Source organism: Microtus pennsylvanicus, chromosome 6 (assembly GCF_037038515.1).
Source record: "Microtus pennsylvanicus isolate mMicPen1 chromosome 6, mMicPen1.hap1, whole genome shotgun sequence".
Taxonomy (NCBI): domain Eukaryota; kingdom Metazoa; phylum Chordata; class Mammalia; order Rodentia; family Cricetidae; genus Microtus; species Microtus pennsylvanicus.
In genome coordinates this window covers 64,882,568-64,898,857 of record NC_134584.1, presented here as the reverse complement: position 1 = coordinate 64,898,857, position 16,290 = coordinate 64,882,568, and the positions used below count along the sequence as shown (strand labels likewise).

General features: G+C 35.3%; 1 protein-coding gene across 4 annotated transcripts in view; it reads left to right on the top strand.

Annotated features, from left to right (window-relative positions):
• The window catches only part of Tmem161b (transmembrane protein 161B), a 78,985-nt gene that overhangs the window by 39,274 nt on the left and 23,421 nt on the right, over positions 1-16,290 (top strand). For 2 of the 4 annotated variants that reach the window (XM_075976369.1, XM_075976370.1), the window contains 2 exons: positions 1,830-1,927; positions 8,316-8,472. In XM_075976369.1, coding sequence (XP_075832484.1) covers positions 1,830-1,927; positions 8,316-8,472 — 255 coding nt within the window. Of the gene's footprint in view, positions 1-1,829; positions 1,928-2,150; positions 2,169-8,315; positions 8,473-16,290 lie in introns of those variants that run through there. The other 2 variants (XM_075976371.1, XM_075976372.1) reach the window with 2 other exon arrangements.

Genomic DNA, 16,290 nt, shown 5'->3' with positions numbered 1-16,290 from the left:
GTTGCATTGATGTCTACAAATCTTTCAAAGATGTCATTTGTGAATCTTTGCTACTATTATTGCTAGATATCATGCCACTGCCTTACCTTGTGTTTCTGGGTAGATTGGACTATCGACTTAGTGTCCTCATATTCAGAGGAATAGAGGTAGATATGACTTTGGAGGATCCATTCATTTCTTTTCCTCTAGGTGTACTAAGCAGAAGCTCTAGCAGTGAGCTTTAACCCTCAGCCCAGCGCTTTCTATTTTGAGTATATACTAATAACATGCCTCATTGTTAGAAGTCATTGTTGAATCAACTTTGATTGGACATAGTCATATCGAAGAGCTTTTCGGGCTTTAAAATTGCATACCTGTAATTAATTCTGAGAAAGTCAGCATTGATGTCCTCTAACATGCTTTCGTTTCCTCAACTGGGCTTCAACTAAGGCTTTTTCTTCTTCACTGATTATAATATACACTGAAGTTCATTGAATTATTAGTCCTGAACCTTATTCTTTTTAAATTTCAGTAGTTCTTCAAAAACGTATCAATCAATGTTCTAGCTTCCAAAATACTTCATGTACAATTGCAACTTAATAGAGATAACCACCACAATAATTTAATTGACATTTTTTTCCAAGAGGACTGCATGTATGTAGTACACACATTCTGACAAAAACTCAATAAAACTAATTTTAAAAGTATGAAATGAATTTCCCAAGTTTATATACTTAAGGACCAGAAATTTAATTCTGTTGGTTAGTTTTTAGTTGTTTTTGTTTTTAAGCACTGAAACTCTGCTGATAGCCATTGTTACCATGTCAAACAGTTGCGGGAATTAATTATGTAGTATATTATTCATTTTGTAAATATTTGGATTCTTTTTGCATGCCTTATAATCTGTTGTTTTCCTTGTTTAGACTGGGTTTCATGTAGCCCAGACTGGTAGCAGAAAGACCTCAAACTTTTTGATCCTCCTGCTTCCAGTTCCCAGTAACAGCCATGTATCACCACTCTTGGTTTATGGCATCCTAGGATCAAACCCAGGGCACGCAGGCAGGGTTCAGCTGCGCTGAATGCCCAGCCCTTACAGGATTTCCTGGTGTTGTAATTACAGAAAGATGCAGTGGTGATGCTGTCATCTACTCACAGCAGTAGTCATGGTGGGGTTTGCCTACTAAAATTTATCACCGAGATCCCCCATTTTTATTTATTCGAGTAAATATAATATTATTAAAATAATAAAAAAATCTTATTAAAACTCAGCTTATTGCTTTCTATATTCATTTGATTGTCCTTACAATGTAACTTTAGGAGTGACACAAGTAAACTTAAAAGATCTTTGCTGGTTTTCTGTCTGTAAGTCTTTGTAGTCACCACCAGTGGTTGCCTTTTATGTTTCTGAATGTCTTACGAACATTCATTTTAATATACTCATTCATCTCTGGCCTACCTACAATTACAGCTGTGTTTGTGTGTATAGGTGTGTACATCATTTCAAAGAGAATTTTATTTTCTCTTCCATTCCTTCAATCTTGTGCCTTCGAAAGAGATACTAGGTTGTTTTTAAATCTTCAAAAGAGAGTAGGAAAAATGGGTGTGAAACACTGTGCTAGTCAGCAGGATTTGTTTCTCTTGCTAGTTTAGATAATTTTTTTTCTGGCCAATTACGTAGTAACATAATTTACTTGAGCATTTTGTAGCCTCCTTGGAATACTGTTTTTGAGTATCTGACCTCATCTAGGGTAACATTAGAATGAAACTTAAAATCTCTTTTGCATTTAGTGGGATGTAAGCACTTAGATAACTAAGTAATTTGGTTTTGTGTCACTTGTCTAATTTTGCAGAAAATACAATGGTCATATTGAAAATAAGCCACTAACCATTCCAAAAGATATTGACCTTCATCTAGAAACCAAGTCCGTTACAGAAGTGGATACTCTAGGTAATGGAGTCCTGTACATGTTCTGCTTACCGTCTATGGCAGCGAGTACCCTTTGTTTGTTGTGGCTGTGGTTTTGTTTGTTTATGGGGTAAGATTTGTGTATTTTCCTAATCGTGAGTTCATTCTACAGAGTGTGAAGTCTAACATATGAACTTAACAGCTCCAAATGACTTTACTCAAATAAAATTTTTCTTTTCTCTTTATATGGTATTATTTTCCCCAGTTCTGGAAAAATAAGTAGGTAAGTTGCTCAGCCTTTTTATAGCTTCTGGTTATTAGGCTGAAATCACAGTCTTGTAATCGTGACTTCCAAAACTTATTTTCTATAATCTACTTTAATAATGCAATTTAAACTACATTTGCATATTGAGGCATCTATGTTTTAATAATTCAACTATTGTAATAGTGTTAGATATTAAGTTGAAAAAATTAATCACAAATCAATTTTATCCATTGAATATATCAAAGTAAATAATTTACTTTTCCTCCTCAGTTTCTATAATAATATGACTATAATGATTTTAAGGTTACAATGAATTCTATATGAAGCTAATTGAATCCTAGATGGGGAGACTTCTGGCGTGATGTTCCTCACATCAGGATTCCCCTCTAGGTCCTCTAGGCCCTCCCCACTTCTCCACCCTCTCTACTTTGGCCTTCCCCTCTTTAGAGAGTAAAACAAAACACTACCACCACCAACAAAAACAAACCAGAATTTAAAAAAGTTACAAGAAACATAGAGACACATCCTCACTACCAAACCACAAAAATTGGAAACCATAATAAATAAGCAAAAGATAATTAAGACAAAAATGGCCAAAACACTCTGAGACAAAAGTATACCAAACTGCCATTGAATTTGTTTTGTGTTAGCCATCTTTTGCTTGGCAGGAGGCTTGCCTTAATATATTGGTTAATATACCCAATGAGACGCTATTGGAGAAAACTAATTTTTTTTTTTTTTTTGCAAACCAGTGTTAGTTGGAGATAACCTTCTTCATTAGGGATGGATCCCCATGTCCATTACCCTTTCTCAACATTGGGACCCCATCTGACATAAACCTTTCCAGGACCTCTGCATGTTACCATCGTCTTCGTGAGTTCATATGTATATCAGTGTCAGTGTTGTGTCTGAAAGACACTGTTTCCTTGCAGTCATCCATCATGTCTGACACTTAAAATCTTTTCTCCTTCACCACATGGCTTCTTGAACCCTTTGGGGGGTATTTGATAGAAAGAAACCAATAGCCTGAGATGTTTGGGAGTTTCCAAGAGGCTCCTTTGACCAACAGTGCATCTAGATATAACCCTGGCACTAAAGTTTTCACTTGGTGGTGAGAGTATCTAGTTGGGGTATTGTTATTGGTGACACCAACTATATTTCATTCATATGTGAGTATATACGTATATATGCATGTATTAATACACACATATACACATACATATGTACATACATGTTAGGAAGCTTCTATAGTTGTAGGCATCCATGTGAACTCTCAGCTAGCCCTTAGTGCCACTTTAACTGAATGATGGTGTCCTTTACCATACAGAAACTTTTCAGTGTCATGAAGCTCCACTTAGTAATTGTTCTTGGTGTACGTACTATCAGTGTTCTGTTCAGAAAGCCTTTTCCTTTGCCATGTAGTTTAAGACTATTCCCACTTTCCCTTCTACCAGATTCACTGCTTGGCCTTGTGTTGAAGGCCTTGATGCGTTTAAAGTTGTGTTTTTGTGCATGGTGATAAATCTGAATCTATTTTAATTCTTCTATAAGCAGCCATCCAGATGACAAAGCATCATTTGTTGAAGATGCTGCCTTTTTTTGCTGTTGTATATTACTGACTTCTGTTTCCATAGGTGTGTGGACTTACGTGTGAGTCTTCAATTTATTCCACTGATCAGTATGTCTATTTTAATAAAAATATCTTGGTGTTTTTTTATTATTGTAGCTCTGTAGTACACCTTGGCATAGAATATGGTGATACCTCCAGCAGCTCCTTTAGTTTTTATATGAAACTAAAATTGTTTCTCTCAATTTCCATGAAGAATTGCTTTGGCATTTTGATGGGGATTACATTGAAGCTGTAGATTAATTTGGTAGGATGACCATTTTTTACTCTATTCCTACCAGTCACTGAGATATCTTTCCATTTTTTGATATCTTCTTCAATTTCCTTTTTCAATGTCTTAAATTTTATCATACAAGTATTTCACTTACTTGGTTAGAATTATCCTAAGTGTTTGTGTTTTGTTTTGTTGTTTTGAGGCTATTGTGAAAGGTATTGTTCCCTTAATTTTTTTCTCAGTTAGTTTGTGGTTTTTATACTAATTTCTGTTTGTTAGCTTTGTGTCCTGCTACTCTGCTTAAAGTGTTATCAGCTATTGAAGTTTTCTGGTAGCGTTTTAGAATTTTTTTACATATAAAAATCTATCATCTGCCAATAAAGATACTTTGACTTCCTTTCTATTTGTATACTATTGATGGTCTTCAGTTGTCTGATTGCTCTAGGTAAGATTACAAGCACTATATATTGAATAAATATGAAGTGAATAGACACTGTTTTTTTTTCTTCTTGGTTTTACTGGAAAGTCTTTAAGTTTTTCTCAGTTTAGGTTGGTTTCAGCTATGGATTTGCTGAAAATTGCCTTTTTTATGTTGGATCCCCAGTCTATCTAGGATTTTTATCCTGAAGGAATGATTGAATTTTGTCAAAAGCCTTTTCTGCATCTAATGAGATGATCATGTGGTTTTTGTACTTAAAAATGCATATTTGATGAATTACATTTATATAGTTACATATGTTGAACCATTCCTGCGTTTCTGGGATGAAGTCTACTTGATCATAGGGACTGATCTTTTTGCTGTGTTCTTAGATTCAGTTTGCAGATATTTTATTGAGTATTTTTGCATCTATGTTCATTTCTTCAGTTTCTGTTTTAGGGAATAATTTGAGGAGCATTGGTGTTAATTCTTTGTTAGTATTCTGTGCTGTTAGGTTTTCCTGTTGATAAAGTACAGATTTTTAAAGTCTCTCCTTACGATTCACTGGATTTCCTAATTGTCTGTTGTGATGTCTCCCTTTTTATCTCTCATTTTAATAATTTGGATATTCTCTCCCTTTTAGTTAATTTGATTAAGGGCTTAAGTCTTACTGATTTTTCTCAAACAATCACCTCTTCATTTCATTGGTTTATTTTATTGATTTCAGTCCTTTGTTTGATTATTTCTTTCTGTACCCCTTTGGGGTGTTATTCCTTCTTATTTTAGAACTCTTGGTGTTAAGTTGCTCATGTGATCTCCAGTTTTTTATGTAGGCATTTGTGTTGTATGAATTTGCCTCTTAGAACTGCCCTGATGGTGTCTTATCATAGATTTGGGTGTATTGTGTTTTTATTTACATTCAGTTCTAAATGTTTTTAATTTCTTTCTGAATTTCTGTCTTGTAACACATTTTTTCATTCCCTACTGTAGTGGTCATTTTCTATGAATTTGTAAGCTTTTTGATATTCCTGCCCTGTTTTCCATCTTTAATTCATGATGATCAGATAGAACGTGGGCTGTTATTTCAGTTTTCTTATACCTGTTGAAACTTATTTTATAACCAGTATGTACTCAGTTTTTGAGAAAGTTCCATGAGGTGCTGAGGAGGTATTTTTTTTGTGTGTTTGGGTGAAATGTTTTGAAAATATCTGTTAGGTCCATTTGGTTTATAATGTCAGTTAGCTTCAGCATTTCTTTGGTTTTTGTCTGGATGACCAGTCTATTGACCAGAATAGGTATTGAAGTCGTCCACTATCATAGTTTGGGATCAGAATGTGATTTTAGTTGCAGGAGTATTTCTTTCATGAACTTGGATTTGGTGCATAGATGGGTGGATTTTGATGAGTTTGTAGTGTCATTCCTTATTCTATCTTTTGGGTTGAGATATATTATGCAACATATTTAAATGGCTACATTAGCTTAAACAATACTTCAGATAATACATAAAATATTATTTTGTAATTTAGTTTTTCCTAGGACTGAGTCATGTCAACTTTAACAAAAATGATAGCAGATTTATCTAGCATCTTATAAAATTATTTTATGTTATAAAGTAACGTCAGAATCTTTACTAGTTGAGGACTGAGTATTAATCATATAAAACTTGCAAGTATCTGTAGGGGAAACCTATAACCCTCAAATGATAGTGAAGAACTTTGTAAATCAATTTCATGAGTTCATTTAAATATTGATAGCCATCCTTTTTCTTTTTACTTTCTCAATGTAATTTTCAAAACACCTTGTTATTTTGATCAGCCATGTTACGTTTCGATGAGTTCTGTATGTGTAATGTACTTGTACAGAAGTGTTCACTGAGTTCTGTATATTGTTGCTGTTTTTATTATCAGCTAAAATTTACTGAAAATTTACAAGCTACTTAGCCAAACATTGTGTCAGTGTTGTTATATTCAGATGTCTTGGGCAGATATCAGTACCAAGCCTCCTTTTTTTTTTCTAAACTCATTTATATAAAATTTAATAACTTGGCAGTTATATTCTTTATGTTACATAACAAATCAATGAGACCGTGACTACTAACTTAAACAATGCAGTTAGGTGATACAGCTTTCACATGAAGCTTCTTAACATATGCTATCACAGTTTTTAGAAGTACTTACAAATGGTACTAGTTTAGCAACTGGCTATTTAACATCAAGCACATTCTTGTTAACTAGAGAAGCAGTGGCATGTTGCTTGGTGATTGTGTGTTTTTGTCAATGTACATGCATGTGTATGATTGTGCAGATAGGTTTTGTTTTTTGTGGTACTCTTTTTGAACCAAGTGCCTCATACAAGTAACCACTTTACAACTGAGCTCTCTGCCCTCTGATATTATTTTGACTCCCAATTTTCTAATGAAGGGACAGATATGCTTATATTATTAAATAGAGATAAAAAGAATTTGATCATATGGGTTAATATATGGCTAAGAATATCAATTTTACTTTAGTTGCCTGTATACATAGTTGATAACTATCACACTCTGGAGTATATAGAACACACTATATTTTTTAAAAAGTTCAAATCAAATGAAATACACAGAGCAATAGAATTGCATGTATTGTCAGAATTTTTTTAAATTCATTTTTTTCTTTTTTTAAATTGTTTTATTGAGCTAAATGTTTTTCTCCCCTCCCTTACTTCCTTCTCTCCTTTTACCCTCTCCTGTAACCCTCCACGCTTCCAATTTACTCAAGAGATCTTGTCTATTTCACCTTCTATGTAGCTTCTTGCATGCCTCTCTTAGAGTCCTCTTTGTTGTTTAGTTTCTCTGGCATTGTGGCTTGTAGACTGGTTTTTTGTTTTTTTGTTTTTTTGTTTTTTTTTTTGCTTTATGTCTAAAAACCACTTATGAGTGAGTACATATTATTTTTGTCTTTATGGGTCTGGATTACCTCAATGTGGCTTTTTTCTAGATCCAGGTTACCTCAATGTGTTTTTTTTCTAGATCCATCCATTTGCCTGCAAATTTCAAGATGCAATTATTTGTTACTGGTGTGTAGTACTCTATTGTGTAAAAGTACCACATTTTCTTTATCCATTCTTCGAATAAGAGGCATCTGGGTTGTTTCCAGGTTCTGGCTAGTAATGTGTGAGTTACTACACATAAACAGTAAATAAACACACTTCTTATCCTTTCTTAACAGAAAACTGGTAGTATGTTGATTTTACCTAAAACAACCCTTCAACAAATGATTCCATCATTCAAAATAAAATTTTCTGACAGACCAATCTCACTTATGAACATTGATGCAAAAATACTGAATAAAATACTGGCAAACCGAAACAAAAAAGACATCACAAGCAGGCTTCATCCCAGAGATGCTGGGATAGTTCAACATACAAAAACCTGCCAATGTATTCCACCATATAAACCAACTGAAAGAAAAGAAAACACATGAGCATCTCATTAGATGCTGAAAAAAGTTTTGACAAAATTCAACACTGCTTCACGATAAAAGTCTTGGAGAGAGGAGGGATACAAGGAAAACACTAGTCCTTCATCAGTGGTTTAAATCTGAAATGAATGTAAACCTTTTGTATTTTAAACCAAATTGAATTTATTGAAGTTAACATAGACCAAAGAAAAATTATTTACTTAATTTTTATATAAATAAGCTGACTGGTTAAGAAAGCACCAGTATATTTGTATTCATTTTTAATAACAATTTAAATAATTTATAGTAATCAGTTCAACTTTGTTTTTATTACTTAATTTATGAACTATCAAAATTAATGTTAAGTGCTGAAATTTTCGGTCTCCTGCAAGCATACTTAAGGTTATATGGATTGATCCTCATAAGCTTTAAATTTAACTGAAACTTTTCTTGTTCTTTTATTTTTCAGCATTGCATTACTTTCCAGAATATCAGTGGCTGGTTGACTTCACAGTGGCTGCTACCATTGTGTATTTGGTAACTGAAGTCTACTACAGTTTCATGAAGCCGACACAGGAAATGAATATCAGCTTAGTCTGGTGCCTCCTGGTCTTGTCTTTTGCAATGTATCCTTCAAACCATCATTATAGTGTTATGAACTTACTGTTTTTTGAACTTGGACCATTCAGTGTAACATGAGGGCCTGATTCTCTTCTTTTCTGTCTAGAATTACTTCCCAAGCTCTCTCAGGTTTTATGTGGATGCAGTTGTCCACATGGGCGCCATTCTGTAACATGAGGGCCTGCTTGTTGGGGTTTCTGTCTGCCCAGTTCCCCAGCCATTTAGTCCCAGAGAAAATCACACAGAGGGTCTACATTAGATATAAACTGATTGGCTCATCAGCTCAGGCTTTGTATTAGCTCTTATAACATATATTATTCTAGTATATGTTAGCAACATGGCTCAGTACCTTTTTTAGCGAGGCAGGCCACATCTTGCTTCTTCTGTGGTCTGGGCAGGACTCTGGAAGAGCGTCCTTCTTCCCAGAATACTCCTGTTCTCCACCTTTACTTCCTGTCTGATTTTCCACCTGTGCTTCCTGCCTGGCTATCGGCCAATCAGTGTTTATTTAAAATATAATTTACACAATAGAGAATTGTCCCTCACCAATTCGACCTTGTGTTTAATTTAAAACAATTTTGTCAGTTGTTAGAGAATTTCCTTTGTTGAATACAGAATTTTTAGGATACACTAAATTTATTCTTCAACAGTTTCTTCCATATATAGTATAATTTGATCATATTCAATGGAAATTCTTTATGTCACTTCTTAAAATTTCAAAGTAGTGCGTAGCTAGTTCCAGGACAGGCTCCAAAGCCACAGAAAAACCCTGTCGGCCGGGCGGTGGTGGCACACGCCTTTAATCCCAGCACTCTGGAGGCAGAGGCAGGTGGATCTCTGTGAGTTCGAGACCAGCCTGGTCTACAGAGCTAGTTCCAGGACAGGCTCCAAAGCCACAGAGAAACCCTGTCTCGAAAAACCAAAAAAAAAAAGAAACCCTGTCTCGGAAAAAAAAAATTTTTAAATATAGAGATAGATGCCACATCTTTCCATTCCTTTTTCATCCAAATAGAATACCAGAAAAGCCAGCAGACATTTTAACCTTTTAGAGGGGCTTTTTGTGCTGGCTGGTAGGAGGCTTTCCTTCTGAGTGCTTAATTACTCTTTGAAACTGGGACATTTGATATTACCCTTCTTCCTTTGCTCTTACATTCACCCACTAGAGATAGCATTTTAATAAGTTTCAGTCAGTTTTACAGTGCTACTTATAAAAATATTGTTGTAGCAAAACATATTTTATTTACCTTCCTTGAATGGTTTGTTTTACTCTATGGAGACTAAGCTTTGCTAGAGCAGTGGTCCATCAGTAGATCAGCACATCATTTCCATTTTGTTTCCTATAGAAGTGTCCTTCTGCAGCTCTCCTTTTTTATTTAAACTGTATAGTTGTGTTAGTGCATTACTTTCTGTGTGTGCACATGTGGAGAGCAGAGGACAGCTGCAGGAGCCACTTTTCTCCACCTAATTGCTTTCAGTGAACTAGGGTCCTCGGTCTCAGTGTCTAGCACCTGCTTGGCCACCCCCAGTTCTGTCTTCATAAACTTTTACATAGCTCATGTCCTGGAACATTGTTCACTGCTGTGTTCCTGAAAAATTCACTGATTCCTTTTTTAGCTGCCTTGGTTTCTTCTTCCTTGGCTCACTTTCTTTTTCAAGCTTTTGAAGTCTTCTGCAATATCTTTAGAAAAGGTTTTTGAAGTTTTGTGTGCCTTAAGATGTCTTTATTGATTGATAATTTGACTAGTTGCAAAATTCTAAAGTAGTTTTTCTGCAGAATTCTGAAGTGTTGGAGAACTGGATGCACTTTGACCTTCATGTTGTACATCCTCCTCCCAATTCAGCTTCATGGAACTTGTTATCTTTGTTACTCCAGATTAAGCAGACAAAAAGTAGATTCTGTGCTTGAGGAAAGAGCTGATCTTATTCTTGTAGAACTTCCAGTTTTGGAAATACATGTTCATGAGATCAGACAAGCTGTTTTGTAGTTATTTGATGAGTTTCTTTTTATTTTGAACATTTTGGGGATGTTTGCTCCTGGGGAAGTAGAATCTCCTACATTAGCATCTAGAATTGTCATCTGTATTTCATACATATAGTCATTATTATTTTAGGTTTCCTAGGAGATATTCTTAATTTTCCCAACTATTTTGTTATGTTTCTTGTTTATACTTTCTACTACAGTTTAAAATGCTCATGAGCTCTTCATTTTTTTACCCCTTCTATGAAACTCTGCTTGTTTTATGACTACATTATTTTGTGTCTAAATGTATTAATGATAGATATTTTTGCTTCTTTCTCTGTTGCAGTTTATGCATGTATGGGAATGTATATGATTCTTATGCATATTATTTTAAGTGGTGTAGCCATTAGTATATTACTACCTGAAGCAAACACACACTTGTAATTAGCTACTCACATATATTCTATCACTTTTCATTTTATTTCATATTGCTTAGTGTGATAGTGGCAATCATACAGTCTTTAGCAATGAACTACCTCTACGCCATTCAAGTAGTGTTCTTATGAAAGGTACCAAACAACTCCATCTTCCCTCAGGAATGTTAGGGTTTTCTGTGTGCTCATAGGAGAGTGTAGAGAAAGTGGTAAAGTTTATAATTCAGGTCATTTATTTTTCTTTGACTCTCTATGAAAAGGTTAGGGAAGAAGAAGGAAGTAGAATTGTATGACTGAGTATGTGAGTTTTATTTATTATTGCTGTGAGATAATAACCTACTGTAGTTATGTGCATTCAAGAGACCAGAATTAAATGCCAGATATCTAGATTTGCAACAAAGAAGAGTCCTGACAGCCTGTGCTTGTTCTAGCTGTACCAGCTGTTTTCAGCTTTATCTCTGTAAACTGAGTCTACTAGAGTGACTTCTGTCTGGGGTTTCTTTATTTCATTATTGTATGCCCCTATTTATGAATCAAACTAGGTCTCCATTGACTTCATGGGACAAGAGTTCTGCTGAATTCCAAGCACATGTGCAATAATTGATTCAGAAAATCTCTGCAGTTGTTACTAATGAAATAGTCTTGGTTAAAGTAGTTCTCAAATTAGATACATGTAACTTAATCAACTCTGTGGATAGTCATGAACCAATTGCGTTATTTCCATAATCATTTTGTTTTCTTTTTTCACTGTATTGATGTACTTACATAGGACAGCAGAAATGATTTCTGGAGTATCTTGGCAGTTCTAAAAGGATGAGAATGACATTTTGAATGCATGATGCTAAAGCTTGAGTGTTGGAAGCTGGAAGTGTGCCACCTCTTGTTCTCTCTCTTGCCCCCTCCCTGTCTCTCCTTTTTTTGTTCTGTTTTGTTTTGCATGTGTGTGCTTGCTTCTCTCTCTCTCTCTCTCTCTCTCTCTCTCTCTCTCTCTCTCTCTCTCTCTCTCTCTCTCTCTCTCTCTCTCTCTCTTTTGAGACAGGGTTTCTCTCTGCAATAGCCCTGGCTGTCTTGGAACTCACTCCATAGACTAAGCTGGCCTCAAACTCAGAAATCCACCTGCCTCTGCCTCCTGAGTGCTGGGATTAGAGGGGACGCCACCACCTATCAGTACACTCTTACACTCATACTAATTCTTCACTCCTCCCTCTTTGATATGTAGCTCTGAGCACTATCGGTGACCCAGTCCTTTATGTTCAGTCCTGTTTTTGCCACCTGTTCCAGTGTAAGGAAGACAGCCATGAAGACAGAGAAGCAGCTGTAGTAACTGTCTTCACTTTGTATTGACATCTTAGAATTATGAGGAAATGTCTGTTGGTCTTATGATTATAAAGCATATTATTCTCATTTATGAATAATTGAAAAGTGAAAAGGTAAAATTGTCATAGAGAAAAGCCACTGATCCTATGATACAAATAAACGGTTTAAATGTTAAAGTAGTTTACGCCATACAGGTAGGATTTTAAGAAACTTTCTTGAGAATAATTTGTAGCACTGTACAATATTGAGTGAATTACATGAATTTCAAGAAGAAAACTATGTTGCAAAGAATTTGAGGCTTCTCAGTTAGACCTATTTTGCTTGGCTAAAGAACTAAATCAGTAGTTAAATTTCCACAATGTTTGTATTATACAGTGTCAAAGGTGTAAGCTACAAAAGGCTAAGTTACGCATATTTTTACACGTCATTTTTAATTTGCCATAATTGTGGACATGCAAATTTTTATAAAACCAAAAGTTGTAAATAGTTTAAGTGAAAATAAGTTCTAAGGTTCTCCAGTTGAGTCAGTTTTATTTATAGACGTGCAAATGTATATAAATTAAATGCTACCTTATTTGCTTGGGAAATATATAGCTTTAGCAAAGTAGTACAACTCAGTTGCCATTTCTAAATCTCTTAAAAGGTTGCAAATTACTATATTCTTCCTCTGTACAAATGTTTCTTCTTGAAATTAATATGGAAATTGGAACTCTGAATTAGATTGCTTTATATGTCAAATCTAGTGAGAAAAGAGAATAACTGAATCTTAGTCAAGGTACTTACTTGAACGTAAGGACCCCATATGACAGACACGTTTAAGCTTGTTTTCTATGTATGTGCACATGTGTACATGCACACATGTGGAGGTCAGGGGACATCACGAGGGAGTCATTTCTCCACCCCCCACATTGCCTCTTGGGGATCAAATTCAAGGTTGTTAGGCTTGGCAACAAATGCCCTTTAGCCTGAGCTAGCTTGCTTGCTCCAGGCTTGTTTCGTAAACATTTACAGGCCTTTTGTGACATTATTCCTTTCAGGGTACTATGATTTCTGGCCAGAACCCCAGAACGAAATAGGGGAGCTGAATCTGAATAATAGGACCTTCCTTCTGTCTGTTGACTTATAATTAATATGACTTTCTCCTTTTACCTGGGAAATGATAATTTTCTTTCTGAAACTAAAATTTCAAGGGTGGCCTTCTATGTTTTATTTTAATCTAGAACCCTGGTCACTTTTGTTTTTAAAATAAAGCTCATATTTATTTATTTCTTTTAGATATATTTGGTTAGTATTTTCCTCTATAATCTGGTTAGATTGAGCCCAGCTAACTATAAGCTTATCTTGTGACATTGTTTAAAACATGCATGAAAATTTTACTAACATCTGGAAGAATTTTGTTTCTTTTTCTCTAAGTAATAATTAAGTGTGCATATTAAAAATTAAGAATAAATTTTAAGGTAATGTTACAAACTTTTTATACCACTGAATAGAAACAATTGTCTTTAAAATGATTTTATTAAATAAGTCATGAATGAGGGTGCTTATTGTTAGCTTTAAAGAAAAATCTGTAATAGAGTTTTTGTATTGTTTCTCTAGCTTTGTTTGTCTATTTGTTTTGTGGCGTAGAATGAAAAGTGTAATGTGTTTCAAGTATTTTAGTTGCCTTTCTAAAAAGAAAAATAGATGTGGGAAAATTAATCATTTGAATGGAAGTAGGGAGGACTAGCTTTTTTTATAATAGTCACAAAAAAGTATATATAATCTTGCTTTCCATAATTGAAAAAATTTCAATTTATATGAAAATCACTTAAGTAGAACATATTTTTAAAAATAATTTCAAATTTGTGAAACATGATGGAGACTATTTTAGGCTTATTCATTAGAATATTAATAACATTTGCATATTGACTAATATTTCTTCTTAGGATATAGTTTTCTTTTTTGTTCTATTTGAATGATTTTAGTGGTCACTTTATATTAGGTATTGCTACACGTGCCAGGATTTATTTATTTATTTTTTGGTTTTTTCGAGACAGGGTTTCTCTGTGGCTTTGGAGCCCGTCCTGGAACTAGCTCTGTAGACCAGGCTGGTCTCGAACTCACAGAGATCCACCTGCCTCTGCCTCCCGAGTGCTGGGATTAAAGGCGTGCGCCACCATCGCCTGGCATTACACGTGCCAGGATTAAGTATTTGATAATGACAACCATTCTTCCATTCAAAAAAAAAAAAAACTGGTAAAATATATTCAAGTATAACAAAAGCCTTGTTTTCTTGATATGAGATTTGATCCCTTTTTTAACTGTGTATTTGTCTCTCTGGATATATACTATGAAAGTGCAGGTTCAGAAGTAGGTAGCTGGTCCCTTGGAGCTGGAGATGTAAGTGGTTTTGACCTGCTTGGTGTGGGTGCTGGGAGCTGAACTCAGGTCCTCTACAAGAGCAGTGAGCACTCTTAACCACTGAGCCATCTCTTCAGCCTGGAGAACTGGATCTTTAAGACAGTGAATCATTTGAGCTGGCTCCTTGCAGTACCCCTGCGTGCTGAGACTAAAGATGACGTAGGATTTAACTTGAGCTGGCTCCACACAGTATCCCAGGGTGCCGAGACTAAAGATGACATAGGACGTCTATAACTTGCATCTATCTCCATGTGTACTTTAAATCCGGCCTCTTTTCTATTTTATCTCCCATTGTTGCTGTTTCCTCTCACTTTTAAAAAACAAGATGTTTTAGAAGCCAGTGAGGTGACTTAGCAAGTAAAAATACTTGCTGCTCAAGTCTGATAACCTATGTTTCACCCTTAAAACCCATGTAAAGTGAATGGAGAGAACCAGCTCCACAAAGTTGCCCTCTGACCTTTACATATTCGTGGGTAGTGGCATGTATATTGCATATGCTTTCTCCCCACCCTGTGCCGTCTTCTCTCTCTCTGTCTCTCTCCCACACACATCATACATGTAATCATAAATCTTTGTATTTCTAAATAAAAGATTACAGTCCTATAATTTATCTGTTACAGCATATAAAGATTTTCTTCCCCTGAACTGCGAGTTCAGTTTTGTGTTTTGGTTGTTGTTTTAAGGCAGGGTCTATTTGTTTGTCCCATGCTATCTTAGAACTGAAAATTCTTCTGTATCAGCCTCAGGCATGTGCTGCCCTGGCCAGAGAGGATTTTGTTTTCTTAGAGTATTCTATTCCCTCTACTTTTTTTTTTTTAATGTTGCTTACTAGCACACTTTGTAAACTTGGTGAAATCAGTAGTCATAGACATTTTTATACCCAAGCATTCAAGTGTGAGCATTTTAAGGCACTGTTTCATTTGTATGTTTTTCATAAATTACTGCTCTGTAATATTATTACTATCCTTTGCGTTTCATGTTAATTCCATCAGCTTTTCCGTAGTGGCCTACCCACTCACTTGTAACTGCGTTCTTTCTTACGCTTTGGCTCTATTGGGGTTATTTGCCTCTCAGACCAGATGAGTAACTGTTATCTTGGAACTTAGTTTTATAGATTTTGTAAGAATTCCCTGTTCCCTTCTCCCGATCTTAACTTCTGATTTTTAGAAATCATTCCTTTTCTTGATTTGTTCGAATGGTTTGATGAAACTTTCAGTCATAGTGCAGACAGTAGCCAGGTTTTGGACTTCGGGAATTTTGAAGGGGCCTTACTTCTGTGCTGTCATCCGATTGGGTATAGAGTTCTAGATTCTCAGTATTCCTCCAATGCCGGAATATATTCCACCACCCATAGCTTTCAGATTAAGAATAGCATTCTTGCTGTGATATACATATGGTTTATCCCCCCAACCCAGGAAACAGTGATTATCTGGTTTGTCCCACTTCTATAAGCTAGTTGCCACATACCTTGATTGAGATCTTACGTCCTTGGACTAGGCTTCTTGAAGACTCCTGGACTTGTAAACTTCAGGTTTGGAAACTTTGTTTTATTGTCTTTGAGGTCTTCAGGACTGCACCCTGGCCCCACCCCCTACCCTCAAGTACACTTACTTCCTTTTGTCTTTTGTTAGACAGTGTACCTCCTGCACTGATACTCTTTTTGTTTTAAGCTTGATGAAACTTTCTTTAGTCTAATTTTTTTCTTTTGTTTA